At 42.4% G+C, this 17141-nt stretch overlaps 2 protein-coding genes across 39 annotated transcripts in view; both read left to right on the top strand.

The window, feature by feature from the left end:
- ADGRG2 (adhesion G protein-coupled receptor G2) overlaps positions 1–8329 on the top strand; it is a 131230-nt gene extending 122901 nt beyond the window's left edge. For 26 of the 36 annotated variants that reach the window (XM_060407697.1, XM_060407701.1, XM_060407690.1 and 23 more), the window contains 3 exons: positions 315–416; positions 1369–1521; positions 6578–8329. In XM_060407697.1, the coding sequence (XP_060263680.1) occupies positions 315–416; positions 1369–1521; positions 6578–6762 (440 nt within the window). In that variant the 3' untranslated portion in view covers positions 6763–8329. The remainder of the gene's footprint in view (positions 1–314; positions 417–1368; positions 1522–6577) is intronic. The other 10 variants (XM_060407710.1, XM_060407707.1, XM_060407712.1 and 7 more) reach the window with 1 other exon arrangement.
- Positions 8330–13041: 4712 nt separating this feature from the next.
- The window catches only part of PHKA2 (phosphorylase kinase regulatory subunit alpha 2), a 93075-nt gene continuing 88975 nt past the window's right edge, over positions 13042–17141 (top strand). For all 3 annotated transcript variants that reach the window (XM_012106338.5, XM_012106337.5, XM_004021948.6), the window contains exons 1-2: positions 13042–13243; positions 13664–13867. In XM_012106338.5, the coding sequence (XP_011961728.1) occupies positions 13790–13867 (78 nt within the window). In that variant the 5' untranslated portion in view covers positions 13042–13243; positions 13664–13789. The remainder of the gene's footprint in view (positions 13244–13663; positions 13868–17141) is intronic.

Here is a 17141-nt window from a genome sequence, read left to right as displayed (position 1 = left end):
AGCTTTGACTGTATAGACCTTTGTTGGCAAAGATAGGGAAGGCTAAGGACAGGATGTAAGAGACCAGAGAGGTAAATTTTGGAAGTATGAAATGATCATTCTTTTTATAAATATATTATTTTAATCTTACAAAGATAGTTCTCCCAGGATGCCTTTTGATAGCAAACTTTCCCAGGACTTTGGGCTTGATTTTCAATCTGTAAAATTTCATTTTTCCTATAGCTGCCAAAGATTCTATCATTGTGTGAAGTAAGCTCATGACATTCAGGTCTCAGTTTGGAATTCATTGTGTTGTATTTCCCCCCACCCCATAGGATTTTTCATATTCGTCTTTTACTGTGTAGCAAAAGAGAATGTCAGAAAGCAGTGGAGGCGATATCTGTGTTGTGGAAAGTTACGACTGGCTGAAAATTCTGGTAAAGATTTACCTTACTTTCTCTCCTTTTCTTAAATCGTGAGGAAGAGATTGCATACGTTAAGATCCAAAGCAATTAATGCCAGAGGAATATCGGATCTAGAAATCAATGAATGGAACCTGCTCAACAGGAAATATCCAGTGTGAACATTATGGAAAAAAACCTAGTGAATTAAAAAATTTGTCATATCTGGGAACTTAGCAATATAATTAATGGCCTGGCTGCTTCTGCAATGAAGCAGCAGTGAAATGTTTAGAATTCATTTCCCTTTGAGTGTATGTTTTCCATTTGTCCAGAGTAATTTTTCACATTTACCTTCCTAATTTTTAAAATCTTGACTCAACGTTTTCTCCACAGATCCTGGTTGTCAGTGACTTCATTTATTTGTTATTGGGCCAGACTTTACATAAAAGTCTTAGCATACATTTGATTACTTTGAAGTTATTTTCAGCTGTGCCCTTCTGGGTTGTATAGCAAATAGATCATTTTTAAGAAAATAAGAAAAATGAAGTACTCTTTGAAAATCTCAATTCCTTTCGAATAAATATTGCCCACAAATGCAGACTTTGCTGTATTGCAAAGGTCTGGTTGCACAAGATCAGAAAATGGCAGTATCTAGAGTTCAATCATTTGCCTGGATTTAAGAGCCATGAGTCATCACAGCAGGTCGATCCATGTTCTTTTCAAGATAGTCTTTGACTTTGAAATATTACCTAATTCAGTGACTATTTATAGACATAATCAAATTAGCCTGGCCTTTAATTCTGAGAGAATATAGGTTACTTTTGACCAGTGAGTCATTTAAAGGACAAATGTATATAGTCTTAAATGAAAGAATTCTCTATAAGATCTGAGAGCAAGAGATCATTTCCTAGAAAGAGTTACGCTGTGTCTCTTGCATTTGCACTTCAACATTCTGCCCTGTTTTTCTATAATGCTTATCCTGCTATAGACTGGAGTAAGACTGCTACTAATGGTTTAAAGAAGCAGACTGTAAACCAAGGTGTCTCCAGCTCTTCAAATTCCTTACAGTCAAACAGTAACTCCACCCACTCCACCACACTGCTAGTGAATAATGATTGCTCAGGACTCGCCAGCGGGAACGGTATGTATGTCTCGATGTACTGTTTCTCAAGTTAGTGTTTGTTTTATTAAAGCAGCTTTATCCTTTAATGGCACTTTTGCTTAGCAAAGTGAATAGCTACATATATGACTGTTGGATCAAAATGTAATTCCCTTGTAAAAGAGAAAGTTGATTCATCCAAATTTATTCATTTTAGAGCAAGTTTACTTTTAAGATTTAGGGTTTTTAGAAATATTTATTTTTAATTGATGATTGCTTTTAAAATATTGTTTTGATTTCTGTCATACATCAACGTGAATTAAGCATAGGTGTACATATGTCCCCTTAGGGTTGTTTTTCTTAAAGATTTAATTTTTCATGATGAGAATGGATTATGACCTAAAAGTTTTAATGTGGCAAATCCTGACTTAGGTATTGCCCAAAGACTTCTTATGGTCTTTCTGTGCAGTCAGTACCTAAAATAGTAAGACTATATCAGTTTTTTAGTATATCTATAGTTATACACATCTTCAACACTTCTGAACATTCCTACTTTTTGCTTATCATCTTGTTCATTCTGTGCCCCAGTGTGGCTGCCTTGTGACAATTCCCAAATCCCCATAGAGATATCCAGTATTGAAAGATGAATTGTCTCCAATAGACATACAGATGATTTCTGTTGTGCCTCTTTTACTCATTAATTCTGACATTTCTAGCTTAAATTTCCTTTGTGTTTTCTTTCCTTTGTAAGACTGAGCTGTTCATTACTCATAAAAACTTATCTATCTTTTTGACTTCTTAATATATCTTCATTTTTATAAAAACTTAAATTATGCTGGTATACTTTCCCCTTCCCTGGAGAATTTGCCTTTACTTATCATTCTAGGGTATTAGTTATTTGTATAATAAATGCAGATAAATTTGTGAGAAGGTTCATATACGTAACAAATAGTTTTCCAGCCTCCCAAAGATGGGAGGTCTCACTGGTTTGTATAAACTTATAAAATAGCAAAATAAAAGGATGCCTCTAAATTAAGGTTTCTCAACCTGGGCACAGTTAACATTTGGAGCTAGATAACTCTGTTGTGGGGGGGGCTGTTCTGTGCATTTGAGGATGTCTAGCAACATCTCTGGTCTCCACCCACCAGCTACCAGTAGTACCCCCATACTCACCCCATGTTGTGACAACTAAAAATGTCTCTCAATATTGTGAAAAAATGCTCCCTGAGGGGTAACATTGTCCCCTTGCTGCTTGTGGAGAACCCTTGCTGTATAAGATGAGAACCATTTCTATATAAGATGAGCTGCCATGGGGCCTTAGCTTTTTATTGTAGATACCAGGGGCAGAGCAGGGCTTTATGTCAAATATCTATAGCAGGAGTGACTCAATGTAGGTAAACAGAGTAGATGTAGTAGCAATCAAGGCTGGTTAATAAGTTTGTGTGACAAACCAGATTCAAAGTTGAGAAATCAGAGGTGTGAGCTAAATCATCAAGAATCCTAAGAATCACAACCTATCAGTAAAGCCTATTGGTTTGGATAGAAGTGTTTGGGTCTCTTAAAACCAGATTTTTCCATATTCTAGAAGGAACTCAGAGATGAAGCCTCACTTGCCTAGCCTATCAGTATGTTGCCATCCTTCGGGGAATGAGATCAGATGGAAGCAGCACTTTTTGCAGAGCTAGTTGACATGGTTGATTTGAAACAGCTGTTTTTGACAGCTGACAGTGAGAGTGGGGTACATTTTAGGTTACCAAAATGGCCACAGGTTTAATATCATGTAACTTGCATATCAGATAGACTTCCTTGACTCCTCATTCCACACATCAGGATCTGGGATGGATGAGGGAAAAGAAGCTGGAAGGTCAATGGTTTGTTTATTATACCAGGTCAAGTTGTTCCTGCACCAAAATGTCCTCAAACCAAAATGCCTTAACTCAGAATAGCAGCCTCAGACAGTCATTTGCCTATCTCTGTGCCCAGAGATGGGGCTTTGTTAACCATATCCATCATCTAGTTTGTGTGAATACTGTATATTTCAGTTATGCCTTAGACGGTTAATTTATAGTTGTTGCTAAGTCATGTCTGACTCTTTGTGACCCCATGGACTGTAGCCCACCAGGCTCCTCTGTCCATGGGATTTCCCAGGCAAGAATACTGGAGTGGGTTGCCATTCCTTCTCTAGGGGATCTTCCCGACCCAGGGATCAACACCCCCACCCACCACCCCGTCTCCTGTATTGCAAGCAGATTCTTTTTTTTTTTTTTTTTTTTGTCAAGAAAGGTGTTTTTTACTCACTATTTTCAGCCAGAATGCTTGTTGAATATCTTTTCCTTAAATTTCAATATCCTTACTATTTCTACATCTTTATCTTTTAAAATTAACTCTATGAATTTTGTTAAATATCAAATTATATCTTTACCTATGAAATGGTTTCTTCTTCCATGTGTTTTAACATCATTTATTTTTTTCATATTTTTTATTATTATTATTTTTTTTTTACTTTACAATATTGTATTGGTTTTGCCATACATCAACATGACTCCGCCATGGGTGTATACGTGTTCCCAATCCTGAACACCCCTCCCTCCTCCCTCCCCATACCATCCCTCTGGGTGGTCTCAGTGCACCAGCCCTAAGCATCCTGTATCCTGCATTGAACCTAGACTGGCGATTCATTTCTTATATGATATTATACATGTTTCAGTGCCATTCTCCCAAATCATCCCTCCCTGTCCCTCTCCCACAGAGTCCAAAAGACTGTTCTATGCATCTGTGTCTCTTTTGCTGTCTTGCATACAGGGTTATCGTTACCATCTTTCTAAATTCCATATATATGCATTAGTATACTATATTGGTGTTTTTCTTTCTGGCTTATTTCACTCTATATAATAGGCTCCAGTTTCATCCACCTCATTAGAACTGATTCATATGTATTCTTTTTAATGTCTGAGTAATACTCCATTGTGTATATGTACCACAGCTTTCTTATCCATTCATCTGCTGGTGGACATCTAGGTTGCTTCCATGTCCTGGCTATTATAAACAGTGCTGCAATGAACATTGGGGTACACGTATCTCTTTCAATTCTGGTTTCCTTGATGTGTATGCCCAATAGTGGGATTGCTAGGTCATAAGGCAGTTCTATTTCCAGTTTTTTAAGGAATCTCCACACTGTTCTCCATAGTGGCTGTAGTAATTTGCATTCCCACCAACAGTGTAAGAGGGTTCCCTTTTCTCCACACCCTCTCTAGCATTTATTGCTTGTAGACTTTGGGATCGCAGCCATTCTGACTGGCGTGAGATGGTACCTCATTGTGGTTTTGATTTGCATTTCTCTGATAATGAGTGATGTTGAGCATCATTTCATGTGTTTGTTAGCCATCTGTATGTCTTCTTTGGAGAAATGTCTATTTAGTTCTTTGGCCCATTTTTTGATTGGGTCGTTTATTTTTCTGGAATTGAGCTGCAGGAGTTGCTTGTATATTTTTGAGATTAGTTGTTTGTCAGTTGCTTCATTGGCTATTTTCTCCCATTCCGAAGGCTGTCTTTTCACCTTGCTGATAGTTTCCTTTGTTGTGCAGAAGGTTTTAATTTTAATTAGCTCCTATTTGTTTATTTTTGCTTTTATTTCCAGTGCAAGTGGATTCTTTACCATTGAGCCACCTGGGAAGCCCAGAGGCTGGGTTACTAGCAGCCATCTGACTCAGTACACAGGGCCACAAGCTCACAGTTCAAAGAAACATCACATGTTGACTCTTTCACTTCTGAGCCATGTAACCCTGAGCAAAGCATTTACTTTCTGAAACCTTAGTTCTATCATCTGTGAAATGGGGGTAATAATAGCACTCATGCTGTAGAGTGATAAATGAGATGATACTTAACAAGGTTCTCAGAACTCTTATTATTAGTATAATTATGACATGAATTAACAGTTGGGCTTATTATTTAGCTTTCTACATTGTCAGAAATATGGTGCCAAAGAGCTGGAGGATCTCAGCAGCTGTGCCCACCCCCAACACACACATGCACACACACACACACATGCACACACACACACACACACACGCACACATACACACAGAGTTCGGGGCCTGCTTGGAGTTGGGGAGGCCCAGCTCCCCTGGCTTGGACTTTGATGTTGTACTCGGTGGTTTCTTCTTGGAAATCAGTCTTATCCTGACTCAGAGGGACTATTTTAGTGTACGAGACATGATTTTTTTTTTTCTTGCCAGGACTGTTGTCACTCGGGATTTCTCTATTACAGAGTTTTATTTTATAGGACTCTTAGGAATCCAAGAACCTTGTACGGGATCTCTCTTAACCTTTGGGGGAGACCAGACTATTACCCCAGGTTATATTACACATATTCTAGTACTTGACTGCAGTATATGGTCAACCAGAGTTAGGAATTGGGCCTTTTAAAATCAAATATATTGCTTTGCTTCATATTTTTACAATTTCATTTTTAACAAAGTTACCATAGGAAGTGGTTTTTGAATGATTCTCCAATTTGTTTTGTTTACTTTGGTCTTAAGAAAGGAAAGGAATGAAAAGTAAATAAAATAAGACAATATATCAGAAAACTTTTTAAAATAAAGATTGCCTAGAACTAATTTTGGTTCACATTTGTCTGTATCTACTTTTGGTTTTATTTTTAACTAATGTTTTTTTTGGGGGGTGCTGTGCCGGGTCTTCATTGCTGCACAGGTTTTTCTTTTGTTGTGGAGAGTGGGAGCTACTCTCTAATTGCAGTGTGTGGCCTTTTCATTGTGGCGGCTTCTCTTGTGGAGCATGGGCTCTCGGGCATGCAGGCTTCAGTAGTTGTGGCTCCCTGGCTCTAGAGCACAGGCTCAAAAGTTGTGGCACACGGGCTTAGTTGCATATGGGATCTTCCCAGATGAGGGATCAAACCTGTGTCTCCTGCATTGGCAGGTGGATTCTTTACCACTGAGCCACCAGGGAAGCCCCAGAAATATGTTTTTAAAAAATACTTCATCTGCATGTGCATACTTAAGAATAAACTAACATTTAAGTTTATTTTGAAAATACTTTCTGTGGATACTTCATGACACCAGTTTTGTTTTTCCTTATACAGGGAATACTTCTACAGAGAAGAATGGTGTTTCTTTCAGTGTTCAGAATGGAGATGTGTGCCTCCATGATTTCACTGGAAAACAGCATATATTTAATGAGAAAGAAGATTCCTGCAGTGGTAAAAACCGTATCGCTCTAAGAAGGACTTCAAAGCGGGGAAGCTTACACTTTATTGAGCAAATGTGATTCCTTTTCCTAAAATCAAAGCATGTTGCTTGACAGTGTGAAAATGTCCAGTCTTACCTTTTACACAATGTGAGTTGTATAAAATCAACTAATTTTATACTCAGCAACTTTGGGATGAACATAAGCTAATTGAGGGCAATGGTTGCTATTGGAAGAGGAAACCAAGACATAGTACCATGGTTCTAAGACATTTGCGATTTGGTTTCTTATCCTTCATTTTAAAAGAAGATTGGTTTTAAACAACACATTAAGAATAAGACTCATTTAAAACAAAATCAAAGCAGTTTATTTGCAGCCTCTTTTAAAGAGGCTAATATATCATTGATAACATCACAGAAAGTCACTGTTGACTTCATCCTGTTGGTGAGTTCGTTGTGCATGCCTTTCTTGTAAATAAGCTAAACTCTAGTGATCCACATGTCAAAAATCTTACTTCAGCATTTTTGGTATTTATTTTCTACTGTGTAAATTTCTTTCTTTGTAGAATCGTGGTTGTGTTGTTGCATCTAATGTGATAATTCAGAAAATCGTTGCTGGTTTCAGTGAACTCTAAACCTCCTTTTGGAGATTATATGGGATGTGAAATACAGGACCTTCACTGAAATCAAGAAATAATGACGCCAGCCAGACTGGAAAAATGTAAGCAGACAGTGCCACAATTAGCTCATACAGTGCCTTGGAGTGAGTTAAAAAAGGTGCTCCCACTGGGCAGACACAGTGTCGTGGGCTCATGATTTGGCAGAGTGAAGGCCATACTTTAGCCTCATTCACTCTCTTGGGTACACCATTGTTCAGGGTACCAGCTGTACAACCGTACATAGCATCCAATACCGACACCCATCTCCTGACCTCATTCCTAATCATCAGATTATGGAAGCTGCACCAGGATGTTTAGCTTAACACCTTGGTGACACAGAGGGATGGAAGTATAATCTGGACCATATGGCAGGAAGATCGTGAATGTGGAGGAGATACATACACTGCCACTTCTCAAATCCCCAGAGCCTTTCAGAAAAGGGGAGTAGAGTAGGATTACTTTTTAAAAGAGATATACATCAAAAGAATCATATTGCTGTTCTTTAAAAGGCAACTGCATGGTACTTTGTTGATTGTTATGCCTGGTACACTCTGGCCCAGCCAGAGCTATAATTATTTTTTAAAATACTTGTCTTGATGAATGTATAGTGACAAGGGGGAGCAGCTATTGGGACCAGTGAACTATCCTGCAATGCTGTTGTTTCCATATGTATCAAACCCTTATTGCTCCTAGTCATAGCGAGTCTGTCTTGCTTCCTACCTACAACTGCTTGAGCAGTGCTTTGTGTCCTTATTAGGAACATTTTGAAACCCTTTAGTTAGGTCTTTCACTAAGGTTCCCTTTCATATGTATTTCAAGTGAATGCTGTATGCCAGACTAACTGTAGTCATAATGTAATACACTTCTGTGAGTGCTGATTAGTCTTTGCGATATTTCTTTTCCAATTTATTTAATTGTCTTGTATTTATATGTTAAAATTGACAAAAATGTTAAAAATCGCCAAAATAAATTTGCAGTTAAGTCCTTTAAGTTTGAGAATTTTCACAAAAGGAAAACATTTGCGATCTCTTTCCCTGGCGGTAGAGCATGATAAAACAGTAGGACCAGCCTGATAAAGACCACGTGAGAGTAGCAGCCTTTGGCAGGCAGCAGGCATGCTGTGAACATAAAGTCAGACCAACGATTGTCCTGTCTCCTGAGATTGCTTTCTGAGGTCTCTCTTTCATTTTCCACTTACTCTTTCAAGATTATGTCTTTTACACATGTTGCCATTGGCCACACAAGCCCCATATTTGGATCCCCTCCAAGTGTTTGCTTCCTCAGCATCAAACAGTAGGATTTCAAGAAGGTGAGAATTGGATTGGAGGTTTCTAGGGAGCTGATTAGCATGTAGGAGCCACAAATGGGGAAAGCTGGCTTCAACTGCAAAAGAGGTTTCTGAATGATCTCTCCTTCCTCGGTGCTCAGTTGCTCCAAAGATGCTGAGTACTAATTTGATAAGAAAGGTGATGAGATGCTCTAAGTTTGGGGGGTGAGATATCAGAAACCAGATCTCTCAAGGCAGATAAAACAAAGTGTACACAAAACGACACACGATGTCTGACATCTTATAGTTCCTGCCCTCTGCCATTTTTCCCATTGTGTTTTATGTCTGGGCAACAGTCATTAAGTCAGGTTCTCTTGTCTGTATTTTTACTTCAGACAGATAAGGGGCAGGACAGAGAAAATGTTCCTGAGAAGCATCCTTCTTTGGGTTTAAAATTGGTCCCACAATCTGAGACTCTACTGAAGGAAACAAAGTTGATGGCAATAGGAGGAGGCAAGGAGTATCACAGCAGTGACCAGTATTTGAAGGAGCATTTTCTCCAAACATTTGAGAAGGTTTTTTTTTTTTTTTCCTTTTTCCCAAAACATATTGCAGTCATTAATCCCACAAAGTAACTCTGTTAAATTGACCTCAATGAGCAGGATCGTGATTGTTCTCAGTAAAAATGGTGAAATGGCTTCATTGGGGATACTGGGTTGTGTCTAACGAGGTTACCTGGGAGGCAGGTTAGTTTGTTGAAGGTCATTTTCACAAAGAGCTAATTTCTTGAACAAACAATTTATCAAATGGACTAGCGTGTTGTCATTTTGTCTCCATAAGAGCATTTGAAGGACTTCAGTTTGTTTCTGCCTTAGCTCCTCGCTGCTGTGGTTAGAGTTTGAAGGACAGATGGGAGAAAGACTGAGTGGATATAAGAAGATTATCTTGAATGGGAAGAATTCTTAGCAGTGTGTATGTGAAATAAATATATATATATATATATATTTCACCTCAGTCTCTAGGTACAGCAGCAAAAAGTTGGGGCAGATAAACATTGAATACTTTATTTCCAGAGTATATTCTTTTAAGTATATTTATAAATATATACCCCACTGTGAAGGAATCTCATACTCCCTGGTGTTTCTCTCTTTACCTCTCAAAGTAGCTGCAGGAACCTAGAGTAGAGACACATTCAGCATTCTTTTAAATATTATGATAAAAAAACAAAATGGTCTCCAGCCATTAAAATTACACTGTCATAGAAATCACTAAAGTTGGCAAATTGGCTATTTTCAGCAAATTAATTCAGAATGGACCTTCTCCTCAGTGTCTAAGATGGAGTGCTTTTCTTTAGAGTCAAAGACCTAAACCCTCCAGGAGAAACATTTGTTGGTTTCTGCCGTGGACACTGACTTGTGGCTTTCTGGAAACTTCCTTGGCAGCAGCCCCCTGTGGTAGGACAATGGGCAGACCCTCTGGTTGGGGCCAGAGAAATTATACATGGTGCTACCCCAGGGTCCAGTTTTGGGTTTTCATCTTTGTAAAGACCATGAATCAGCTTCAGAAAGAACAACATACCCCATCACATTCCATATCTGATTCTTAGCGAACATTTGAGAAATGACTTGGAAACAAGTTTCTAGTGGGACTCAACCAGAGAAAGCCTTCGTGAATAGAAGGACCAACATATGGAGGTTTCATATCTCAGGAACATAGAATACTAAGATATGAGTCTAGTTTTTATATAGCACAGCTTCTAGTCCAAAAAGAATCACTGAAATTTGCTTGGAAATTTAAAAGCTTAAGAGTAGTTGCCTTCCTTCTTTTGGGTTTTATCCCTGAATTTCAAGCTTATTGAAAAATACAGCTTATGTGATAATATACATTAAAGCATGCTGCTGCTGCTGCGTGTGGGCTCAGTCATGTCCAGCTCTTTGTGACCCCATGGACTGTAGCCCACCAGGCTCTTTTTTGCATGGAATTTCCCAGGCAAGAATACTGGAGTAGGTTGCCATTTCCATCCCTGGGGATCAAACCCGCATCTCCTGCATTGCAGGTGGATTCTTTACCACTGAGCCACCAGGAAAGCCACATTAAAGCATAGACCAAAGCCTAAGAATGCAGGCTGGCTATACACCAAAAGAGGTGTATGTATGTAGCAGATTTTACAGAGAATGAGATCAAGAAACTGAAAATGTTTTTGTACTGAATGGAAATGTACAGGTAATATATAAAGGTCATCAGTTATAGTCCCCTGTGGCGGCAAAATGGACTCTTAAAGAAGAACTCAATGTGAACAAAGGCAGTAATGATTCCAACTTTTAGATACAGTATACATAAGAGTTTTGTAAGGGGACATACATGCCAAGAGATTTCATGGTGATAATTTAATGTCTAGTTTTATTTACCCCTTGTTGTTGACCATAGCAAATTCTTCATGGAGGCACATCACATGGATTGCTGCATTATTTAAGAGCCAATAGTAAGAAAACTCAACATTCAAAAAACTAAGATAAAAAAAAAAAAACAAAACTAAGATCATGGCATCCGGTCCCATCACTTCATGGCAAATAGATGGGGAAACAATGGAAACAGTGACACACTTTATTTTCTTGGGCTCCAAAATCACTGCAGATGGTGACCGAAGCCATGAAATTAAAAGATGCTTGCTCCTTGGACGAAAAGCAATGACAAACCTAGACAGCATATTAAAAAGCAGAGATACACTTTGCTGACAAAGTCCATCTAGTCAAGGCTATGGTTTTTCCAGTTGTCATGTATGGATGTGAGTTGGATCACAAAGAAGGCTGAGTGGCGTTGGAGAAGACCCTTGAGAATCCCTTGGAGAGCGAGATTAAACCAGTCAATCCTAAAGGAAATTAATCCTGAATATTCATTGGAAGGACTGATGCTGAAGCTCTAATACTTTGGCCACCTTATGTGAAGAGCTGACTCATTAGAAAAGACCCTGATGCTGGGAAAGACTGAAGGCAGGAGGAGAAGGGGATGACAGAAGTTGAGATAGTTGGATGGCATTACCAACTCAATGGACATGAGTTTGAGCAAGCTCTGGGAGATGGTGAAGGACAGGGAGGCCTGGCATGCTGCAGTCCATGGGGTCACAAAAAGTTGGACATGACTGAGTGACTGAATAACAAGTAAGAAAAAAGTGAGCTACTTGCTTTGGTGCTTTAGCTGAGTGAGGCAAGTTTCAGTTCAGTTGCTCAGACGCAGTTTGTTACGGAATTTAGAAAATGAACTTGGTTAAGGATGATACATAGGGGACCCAGCTGAATATGGCTGATTTTCTTTCATTCATTCATTCATTCAATTCTAATTGAGCTATAACTACATGCTCAACACTGTACCAGGCACAGTGGGAGATACCAAGGCTGTTTCAATGAGTAACTACCATCCAGTTAGAAAAACATGCCTCACATGGAAACAATACAAGGCAATACATTGTTGTCAAATGATGATTAAACTAGGATTTATGAAGTACTTTTCTATGAGCCAGTATGGCACTAAGTGCTTTATATTCATCCTCTTGTTCAAAGCCACCCTAGGCGGTAGGTGCTATCATTATTCCCGTTTAAAGATGAGAACATTGAATTTCAAACAGGTAAAATATGCCAAAGTTCACACCACTTGTAAATGGAAGAACTGGAATTTGAACTCAATTTGAACAGATTCCAAGACCTAAACTCTTGCTAAAAAAAACATGGGAATTAAGAGTATGGGGATGACTAATAAGAACTGAGCGGGCACTTAAAAAAACGAGGCTTCAGAAAGGCGAAGAGGTGGTCTACTGGGTCAGTTCAGTCCAGTCGCTCAGTCGTGTCCGACTCTCTACGACCCCATGGACTGCAGCACGCCAGGCCTCCCTGTCCACCAAGCATACAGTAAATGCATGGAGAGTAGCAAAGGAATTTAGGAGCTGAACTGTCAGATTATGGGACCAGATTTTGGTAGAAAATGAATAGTGGGCCGAAGATGGTAGAAACAGTGGGTAATTATCAGCCACGAAAAACGAATGCCAAGTTTCAAGTTGTAGGCCTGAGGTGGCCCGCAGTTCAGGCCAGGTGAGCTTCTCACAGGTGTCTAGTGTTGAGGCTGCAGGCGCGGTGAGCAGCTGGGGTACCCTACCTTGCCCCTGTCTGTCCCTTCCCTCTCCCCTCTGGGTCCCACTAGTCTGCTTCCGCTCGTGGGCAGAGACGCGCCAGGGCAGAGCTGTTCTTCTGGCCTGCGGAGGGGTGCCCAGGCAGCAGCGGTGGGCGGGCCTATTTCTCCCCACCAGGAGCCTTCCCTATGGCCGCTTGAGAAGCCTCGTCGCCCGCCCGCAGCCAGTTCTTTATCTCCCCAACGCTCAGCTTGCTGCTCCGCAGCGCGGGCGGATCTGGAGGCGGTGTTAGGGGGCGGGGCCAGGGATGCGATTGTGAGCTCATCTCAGGGCAGGGCGGGCCACCGTCCTAGCGTTTTAGAGGTGTTCTGCGCCTCCGGCCCGGCTCCGCGGGTTGCGCTCCTCGCGGGGGCGTAGCGGGAGGCGGGCCTGGGGCGGGTCCAGGGGGCGGGTCCGGGACCTCCAGATGCCCGCGACGGAAGGGCCTGTTTCAACACCCCCGGCTGCTGGCGGCGAGGTAAGGGGCTCAGAGAGGCAAACTGGTTCCCGCCCGGAGCCAAGTTCCCCGCTACTCTCGCGGGCCACTTCGTTTTCCTTCCCCCGCGGGCCGGGACTCGGGGGGTTCGGTTCCGCGGCGGGGGCGCGGCCAGGGGCGGGACTGTGAGTGGGCTGCGGCGGGCGGGAAGGATAGAGTTCGTGGCCGGCCTCGAGGCCGCCTCGCGACCGCCTGCAGACCGTTCCTGCCCCACGCCCGGAACCCAGTTCCCTACTTCTCCCGCGGGGTTGCCAGGGACCCGCAAGCGTCGGGAGCGCGTCGGGCCTGGTCGAGGCGGGGTCGCCGTAGTGCCAGCCCCTATCTCCGCCTTCGCGCCTTTCTACTGAAAGAAAACTAGCTGGCTGGCTTTCCAGTCATACTTTGGTTCTGTCGTTTTTAAAGTCCCTACCTCTTACCACCGGGCTCCATCCCGAGAACTGACCGAGGCTGCGTCTGGGAACCAGGCCCGCTCGGCGGCCGCAGCCCGAGGGACCCGCCTCCTTGCAACGGGTCGGACGCAACGCGGAGATGAGGAGCAGGAGCAATTCCGGGGTCCGTTTAGACGGATACGCGCGGCTGGTGCAGCAAACAATCCTCTGTTACCAGGTAAGGAAGAACCACGCCGAACTGCCCTCTCGAGGCACTTATTCTCCTACTCAGTCCCCTCTCGTGTCCTTAGACTTTGCAGTTATGAGGGTTTTTTTTTTTTTTCTTTAAATCCAGTTTTGCTAGCCAGTGGTTACTCCTCACCCCCATTCCCACCTCGTCCACTTTCCGAGTCAGGGGACCGAAGGGCTTTCGGACTACACTTCACGGGATTCTTTGACTACTGTTTGGGATCGAAGATAGGAGCCCTTTCGATGCCCTGGGTACAAAATGCGTCTTTTTCCATGGACTCAGCTTCTTTCGGATGGAAGGAGGTGTGTGTAGATTGGACAGCACACTGAATGAGGATGGTGAGCTCTGGACTGTGACGACAGTAGACGGGAGGAGAGAGATTCTGGGGTGTGTATCCCACTCCCAGTTGTGTGGCGATGGCTGCTATTCCGCCCTTGAATCATCTTGTTAGAGACCCACCTGCGAGGGCCTTAGGGCTTACTCTGTTGCCCTCATTTTATTTTATTTTTTAATTTTTCTTTTACTTTATTTTACTTTACAATACTGTATTGGTTTTGCCATACATTGACATGAATCCACCACGGGTGTACATGCGTTCCCAAACTTGAACCCCCTTCCCACCTCCCTCCCCATAACATGTCTCTGGGTCATCACCGTGCACCAGCCCCAAGCATGCTGTATCCTGCGTCGGACATAGACTGGCGATTCGATTCTTACATGATAGTATGCCCTCATTTTACTGATGAGAAATCTGTAGGCCAAAAAGGTAACTGCAGGTAGTAGGGTTAGACCCAAACGCAGGTGTTCGCTCAAGCTGGAGGAGATCTGTGAAGCTTCTCATGTGGTCTGACGTCTGAATATCTCCTGTTTTGTATTACTCAGCTGAAGTTATGTGTGGCCCAACATGTAAGACCCCTGGACTATTTTTATTCTTCCTGAAGACAGCAGCTGTGTTGCTTGCCTTCAATCAACAGCAACTATTTATAGGACCTCCATGTCAGAGAAGGAAGTGGCATTCCATGATAGAGGCCTGGTCACTCCCAAGGCACTGACCCTTTTCCCTATAGCCCATTTCACAGGCTTGTTTCTTCATTCGGGAAATATTTGTTGTGTACCTATTATGTGCAAGGCACTCTGGTGCTGGGCCTACAAAGAAGAGTAGATACTTGTAGTGCAGTGAGATTCATGTGTAGGGGATAGGTCTACAGTCCCTTGTTTGAAACTCTTGACATCAGATGCGGTTTGCAAGTCAGAAATGTTTGGATTTGGGGTGGTAAACATATATTGAATATTCCCTAGTAACTGCCATGAAATCTAGGCAGCACCCTTAATCAAACACATTATTGTTTTCCAGATCAGAATATGGAGATTATCACTGAGTAGGAAAAGTAAATATGGAAAGCAGTTTCACACCAATTCAGGTCAGCATTTTGCCATCAAATGAGCTTGCTGAAAACTTATGAAAACACTTCAAGTTTTTAGAGCATATTGGCTTTTGAAATTGCACATGAAGGACTGTGATTCTTATTTTGGGAGCCTTGCCCCATTTGAGGTGAGCTTCCCTGGTGGCTCAGATGGTAAAGCATCTGCCTGCAATGTGGGAGACCCGGGTTCGATCCCTGGGTCGGGAAGATTGCCTGGAGAAGGAAATGGCAACCCACTCCAGTACTCTTGCCTGGAAAATTCTATGGACTGAGGAGCCTGGTAGGCTGCAGTCCATGGGGTCGCAAAGAGTCGGACTCGACTGAGCAACTTCACTTTGACTTTGCCCCATTTGAGGAGCATGAAAGAGTACTGTAAGAGATGATGTTCAGGTTGAGAACTGAAGAAGTAGGCCAGCAAATGGGGGTGACTTTTTTTTTTTTTGCCTTCCTCTTTGAAGTAGATTATAATTACTTATGCACAGTGGTTTAAAAATCCAAGTTGAAAATCCTTGCCATTCACTACTGTGAAGGAGCTTTAAGGAGAACTGATCAATCTTGGTGATTATGTCACACCTGGGTTTAATCTCTAGCTCCTTCAACTATAGGTGTAACCATTTCCCACCTGAGTCCAGGCCCTTACCTCTAAAATGAGGATAATTAACACCTGTGATTAGTGCTCAGTATGTCACCTGCTCTCCCCACCTACTGCTGCTAAGTCGCTTCAATCATGTCCAACTCTGTGCGGCCCCACAGACGGCAGCCCACCAGGCTCCCTCGTCCCTGGGATTCTCCAGGCAAGAACACTGGAGTGGGTTGCCATTTCCTCCAATGCATGAAAGTGAAAAGTGAAAGTGAAGTGAAGTCGCTCAGTCATGTCCGACTCTTCGCGACCCCATGGACTGCAGCCTACCAGGCTCCTCCTTCCATGGGATTTTCCAGGCAAGAGTACTGGAGTGGGGTGCTCCCCACCTACTAGGCATTAGTAAACAGCGCTGTTGGTGGTGGTATAATTTTGATACGTTGTTGTTAGTCCCTGAGTCATGTCAGACTCTCTGTGACCCCAGGGGCTATATAGCCTGTCAGGCTCCCTCTGTCTCATGTTATTCTCCAGGCAAGAATACTGGAATGAGTTGCCTTTTTCTCCAGGGGATCTTCCAGACCAGGGATCAAACCCAAGTTTCCTGTATTGGTAGGAGGATTCTTTACCACTGCACCACCCAAGAGGCCCTAATTTTGATACAGGCCACAAGTCCTCGCCTCACCACGCTGGTCCAGGATGCTCCCTTTCCTGGGGGCCCTGATATAGCTACTAATTGCTTTCTGGTCTTTGAACATAATTATGTCTCCCCTTGGATTCTGTGAGATCCTTAAGCACAGAGACCTCATCAGTTTTGTTCCTTGGCATGAAGCAGTGCTCCAGGCACATGAAAAGTACCTTTATGTCCTTGGTGATGAAATACCTTCTGCAGGCTCTGGGCCTTCCTAATGACCCAGCTATTGATCCAGGCTTACCTTCCCTCAGGAGCAAAAGAACTGTCTCCCCAGTAAAGCAAATCTGTAGCATTGAACTTTCCTCTCCAACATTTTAATGATTAAAAAACAGTTGTCTGAGCCTTTAGTTGTATTTATTTTGGGGGTAGTTGGTGAGAAGACTCATGTTTGCCCTGTTTTTCTCGTGACTGCACAGTCGAGCTTTCCTGATTAACCAGAACACTCCAAGTATAGTTCTGTTGGAACTCCTGTTGGAACTTCTTTTGCACGTGTGGAGCCACAGTCCTTGCCACCTCCCCCAACCTCGAAGCCATCCCACCCCAACAGCTAGTCTTAACAGCTGTAGA

This window comes from Ovis aries, chromosome X (genome assembly GCF_016772045.2).
Source record: "Ovis aries strain OAR_USU_Benz2616 breed Rambouillet chromosome X, ARS-UI_Ramb_v3.0, whole genome shotgun sequence".
NCBI classification, from domain to species: Eukaryota; Metazoa; Chordata; class Mammalia; order Artiodactyla; family Bovidae; genus Ovis; species Ovis aries.
This window is presented reverse-complemented; position numbering and strand designations above follow the sequence as displayed.